General features: G+C 42.3%; 1 protein-coding gene across 5 annotated transcripts in view; it reads right to left on the minus strand.

Moving 5' to 3' along the window:
* The window catches only part of Sgcd (sarcoglycan delta), a 973571-nt gene that overhangs the window by 159789 nt on the left and 807772 nt on the right, over positions 1 to 6010 (minus strand). For all 5 annotated transcript variants that reach the window (XM_031353950.1, XM_031353948.1, XM_031353949.1 and 2 more), the window contains one exon: positions 5662 to 5749. In XM_031353950.1, the coding sequence (XP_031209810.1) occupies positions 5662 to 5749 (88 nt within the window). The remainder of the gene's footprint in view (positions 1 to 5661; positions 5750 to 6010) is intronic.

Consider the following 6010-nt stretch of genomic DNA (forward strand, 5'->3'; position numbering starts at 1 on the left):
TGAGGGGGGCAGGGTCGTGTCTTGTGATCTGGAGAAAGCTGATGCTTTTTCTATGTTTAGAGATGTTTAGAGATTTGTGTGTGTGTGTGTGTGTGTGTGTGTGCCCATGCACTTATGCATTCATGCACAAATGTTTGCATATATATGTATATATTCTCTCTGTCTCTATGTATATGTTTTGATGGTCTATCATGGTCCCTTAAAGATCCAATCTAGGGATGTTTTATGAAATTACTTAAGTTTAGACAGAGGCCTGGCTCTTAGAACCAGACCAGCTCCTTATATATCTGAGATGATTTTTTTCACAAGTATAGGACTTAGAGCCAAAAGCCCACTCCGTCTCTTTTTGGTAATGTGCTTGTAAGCAAGTCATTTGTCTTTCTGCTTCTGTGTATGTACGACTATTACCATCTCCTCTGTGGACCTCAAAGAAAGGTTGCAAAGATCAAATGAAGCCAAACGCATAAAACCAAACCAAACCAAAATAAACCAAACCAAACCAAAACAAAATCTTTTGAGTGGCAAAAATGCTGTGAGCTGTGGTGATTGCCATCTGGATTTTTCTACTGAGATGGTTATGATGTATTGAACATTATTAATAATGTGTGTCTCTTCATATAGTTTGCTCATTCACTTACAACCATTTAGCAGACCTTCTCTTCCCCTGTCAGAACATTCATATTTACCTTCTCACATGAAAATGTGTGTAGGAAAGGTTCTTTCATGAGCCAGAGACTGAAGCAGCAGAGATCATACAAAATCTAGAAGTGTTGTGAGCCTTGGAGATGCTCTTATCTGGTTGCACAGGAATAGAACAAGCATTGTGAGCCTAGGGCCATCTCAAGGTCACTGTGGGAGCAAGGAAAAATCTGAGAGTGGAACCCTACTCTCACAACACTTCATGGAACACAAAGTATGTCAGCCTGTTTAAGAAGGTGAAGAGGGCTGGAGTCAGCATGTTCAGAACATTAAGGAGATACTACTTCTGAGGAAGAGGAGATGTAGAAGTCAGTGACAAAGAACTCAAGGAAATCTTGAAGAACAGCAATATGTAAAAGATTTAGTGTAGGTATTTCCAAGTAAGTTAAGATGTAGCTATCTAATTGCTGCCATTAAAACTTTAGGTGAAATCTATATTGCTCATCAATTCTAGAAGGATAACTCTCTTTGGAGAGAAGAAGACTAGAGATGAAGAGACAATATGCTAATGATAACTGAATGAACAACCCCAGGATGGACATGGGGCTAGGGCAGTTTGCCTATGTTAGACCTAGTCTTATGGAATGATGACAGTGGAAGAAAAACACTTAATCTCTCTGTGTTTCTCTCAGGGTTTCTATTCCTGCACAAACATCATGACCAAGAAGCAAGTTGGGGAGGAAAGGGTTTATTGAGCTTACACTTCCACATTGCTGTTTATCACCAGAGGAAGTCAGGACTGGAACTCAAGCAGGTCGGGAAGCAGGAGCTGACACAGAGCTCATGGAGAGATGTTCCTTACTGGCTTGCTTCCCCTGGCTTGCTCAGCCTGCTCTCTTATAGAACCCAAGACTTCAAGCCCAGGGATGGCACCACCCACAAGGGGCCCTACCCTCTTGATCACTAGTTGAGAAAATGCCCCACAGCTGGGTCTCATGGAGGCACTTCCCCAACTGAAGCTCCCTTCTCTGTGATAACTCCAGCCTGTGTCAAGTTGACACACAAAACCAGCCAGTACACTCTGTATCCATGAACCTGGCAAGATTGTCAGACTTGGCTCAAGTTTTCTGGGTATAGTCTGAGCTCACTCTGTACTCTTGAACAGTGGGCGAGACTTATCGGGGGTTAAACTGAAAGAGTCCACAGCGATCAGAGCATACCAAACACAACAAAGTCATCTTCCTTTTCAGAGAGCCACAAAATACAAAATAGGATTCAAGGGACAGAACCAGTTGCCAACACAAAACACAGCAAAACAAAGATTTAACCAAAGCTCTCCTAGTGAATATTGGATAGTTAATCAGACCGCTTTGTCCTTTGTTGGTTTTGCCTAGGGATGCCAAAATTCCCAGGGCATGGCTGGAATCTTTAAAGATGCCTCTAGAATGACTTGGTGGACTTGGAGTCTATCCTGGAAGCCCCTCAGTGAATCACCAACTGTTTGGGGCTAGAAAACTATGACTTCTGAGGTGAAGCTCATCTTCAGTTAATACTTTCTATGGGTGGCAGATTATGTGTGAAGTGGCTCTTCTGTCTCTTCTCCTCAATTGGGAGGAGAATGCAAGACCCCAAGTTGCAGGTATTGTGGCTGCCAGGAATCTGAAGGCAGAAAATGCCTGGTGCTTATTTTCCCAGTTTTTCCTTTGGGACTAAGTAGGACTTTTTCCTCCCCTTAAAGCTGTTCTCCATATAGGCTTCAGGGTTCCAAAGATAGATTGTACTAAGATACTCAATCAGCAACATTGGGAGTTGAAATTAATCAGTGGCCTGGCTTTAATTCTACCTCTGAAAGTAATGCCTCATGCAAAAAGATGACCTGAACTTGGAACATCAGGCTTTCACTAGAAAGGACTTTTGAGATGTTTCCAAAGCAAACAAACATGAGAGCTTTGGAATCCTTGGGATTGCATTGCTTGGGAGAAGTGAGATATTTCCTTTGTAGAATTGTATATCCCACGTAATAGGAATCAGAAGGCATCATGTTTAACCTTTTGTCCACAGCATTAGCTTTTCTTGTGTCATATTTTAAAAGTCAGGATTGCTGTCTTCCAGCTCCTAAGAGACACTAATTTAGGAATGGGAGATCAAAAGACAAAGACTACTGGAAGGCAAGAGACGAAAGAGAGGAGGAGAGAGGGGATGAGAAAAGGAGGACTCAGGGGATGGGGGGGGGGAAGGAAATGGAGAGGAAGAGTGGTAAGTAATGAATAAGGGAGAGGGAAATAGGGAGGAAGAAGAATGTGGAGAATAGATGAAGCATGGAAAGAAGAGAGGAGGAATAAAAGAAAGAGGAGGGGAAGATGGGTATGGAGAGGGGGAGGAGAGGTTTGAAGGAAAAGGAAGAAGAAATACTAGAGAGGAGAGGGAGGTGCTTATTTTCCCAGGCTCTCTTTAGAGTAACGATCATTCTCAGCTTTATCAAAACTGTCTTTCAAGTAAACCAAATCTCCCACAAATGACAACTCATCAACAGGCTAGATCAGTTCTCTTTTGAGCCTTGGGAGCTGGGAGCTGGATGTTGAATTTATCTCCCTCCTGGAGGCAGTTCTCACACATGCTGCTTAAATCACTGCTTACTAGAGCTGTTTATTTAATTATTTAGCACTGGTGATTGGAGGCCAGATGTTATACAAACAAAACCTACCGTCCAGATGCTTGCTACAACTGTGTGTTTGTGGATCACAGGCCCTATTGGACAGCATTTCCACAGACCCAGGAGCTCCTCAGCTATGTATGACCAGTCCACTTCAGGGTTATGTTACTCCTGATACCCAGCTGTAGCTTTGTTCAGGGAAGGGGAACAGGGATCTGTATGCGAAGGCACCTGTTCCCTGTGACTCAGTTAGTAGGGCTCTGGAAATTTTAGTAACAGTAATATTTGGGGGGTATTTGGGTTACTGTCCTCTCAAACTATCCATCTGGGTGTTTTTCTTTCAGCCCTGAATTCAAATGGCATTTTCTTCTAGAGGTCTAACAATGCTGTTCAGCCCCACAGCTTCTCCTTCCTCTGTGTCTGTCACCTCTTATAAACAAACAAGAGGGTGCATTGATCACATGGCTCAACACATGACCTTGTCTATGAGTCCCATGCTTACTAGTAGAGCCATTTTTAAGAGCAACCAATCCTTGCTTAAACTGTTTGAATTAAAAGCTTAGAACCTAGTGGGTATTTCCCACAGCTGTTAGGAACAGATCTTCTGTACTAAAAAGAACCACAAGTGCACAGCCTGTGGACACATCTGCAGCTTGCAGATGAGTTATGATCAAAGACAGCAAGTGTAGCAAATAGGATGAAGCTATTCTTAAAAATCCCTTTTACAGGAGCTAGGGAGATGGCTCAGATAATAAAGCTCCTGCTGTGCAGGCCTTGAGGACCTGAGTTTGGATGTCTAAGTCCCATGTAAAAAGCTGGACATGTTAGCTGTGTCTGTAACCGTAGAGATAGCAGGATGTGGGGAAGAGGGGTAGAGAGGTAGGTAGAGATAATCAAAATTTTCCTATTAATTGGCCAGCCAGTATCCTTTGGCCTCAGTGAGTGATGCTATTCAAAAAATAAGATGAAGAGTGATGGGAAGAGACAACTGATGTCAACATCTGCCCTTCATACACATATGTGGGCACATGTACATACATACATGGACATACACATACAATCATTTACTTAAATATACCACACATGTACACACACACACACACACACACATACACATTAACATCCTCTGCTCTCTTCAGTTGAGTACAGCTGGCCTTTCCTCTACTGTTGAAAAAAGACAGCATGACCACTTGCCCAAACTAAAAATGGCAAGTTCCATCTTAAGGCTTATGACCTCCAATGCACATGGGCTTTTGGCTCAGACTACAATGCCAGGTGTTAAATTCCTTCCTAGGAAACAGGCCTCATCCAATCAGAAAGCAGTGAGATACCTCATAACTGTTGAGTTATTGCTACATACATAGGGACATCTTGGTAGGTCAGTATTGCAGCATGCAGGGTCATGTGATCAACGTGCCTTCTAAACATTTATCTTATGCCCACAGACCCAGACTACTCTTGCGCTTAGCCAGAGAACCTTCTTTTTGTCATGGAAACTCAGTAGTGAAGAGATTCATAATTGGTCAAAAAGGTGCTAAGAGTGAGTGCTCAATCCTAAATGAGATATCTGTATTAATTCCTGCTCCACCAAGGCTCAGAGTCTTTGCAGAAGATGGGATCACAATAACATAAGAGCTGGAAGAGAGGGAGTAGTGCTGTGAAATGCTGTCTTCTGGTCCTAACGAGTTTATTACTTTCACAAACCTAGCAGTTGTGTTACTTGCACAAGACTATGTAAGATCAAAGCAGCCCAAATCCCAGCATAGTTGAAGTAGACAATCTTCAGGACTCACTCCTTATCAAGGAGCTACAAACAGTGGATAGTTGCAGGGGAAGAGGAAATTATTCTTTGTTGAGGATGTGGCCACTAGTAAGTTTTTCATTTCATAGCCTACTGAATATCACCATACCTGTGCATGTATGGGTAACACTAACTGGAATTAGTAGGTTATTAAGATAAAAAGACATTCAGTTGGGAAAGGCTGTGTTGGGGAGAGCTGGGGGGTGGAATGGAGGGGTATATATGATTACACTTCATTCTATACATATATGAAATTCTTCAAAGTGAACAAAATTTAAGAGGGTTTTTTCCTTGATTGAGGCAGCTGGCTCATGTTTAGAGGCCACGAACTACTAAAAACACCTTTTCCACAAAAGCAAGTGTCCTGGCATTTGGTAAGTTAAACATGTAAATAGATAAGACAGAATCATTTGGTAGACTCAGAGGGTACAAACTGAATTTTCTTTCTCTACACTCTAAATGGCCAGCACAGCCTTGTTCAGGTTCCTCTCGTATTTCACAGGACTGTAAAGTTTGCTTTGTCTGGGTGCAGATGGACCCATCATTGGTCTATTTGTTCTTCTCTTACCTGTCACCAGCTGAGTCAGCACTTTTGTCTGGTCATTGAGAATGTTCACTGTCACGTTCCTGGCAGATTTGAAGTATAGGGCATTACCCTGTAATAAGAAAATGGAAGAAGAGCATGAAGGTGGCAGAATGCTAGAATGAAGGAACTGTAATATTAACTCTCCAAGGCGCTGACATGCCTTTAGGCATGTCCTGGATGAAGCATCTTTGCTTTAGAGGTCCAAATGTTGGTGATGGGCACACAGTCAACATAGATTTCCTCCAAAGAGACAGACCTCCAAATTTCCCTCCTTGTGTCTCACACACAATTGAATAAGGGATAGCTGAGCTTTTTTTTTTTTTTTTTTTTT

The sequence above is a fragment of the Mastomys coucha genome, unplaced genomic scaffold (genome assembly GCF_008632895.1).
Source record: "Mastomys coucha isolate ucsf_1 unplaced genomic scaffold, UCSF_Mcou_1 pScaffold5, whole genome shotgun sequence".
NCBI classification, from domain to species: domain Eukaryota; kingdom Metazoa; phylum Chordata; class Mammalia; order Rodentia; family Muridae; genus Mastomys; species Mastomys coucha.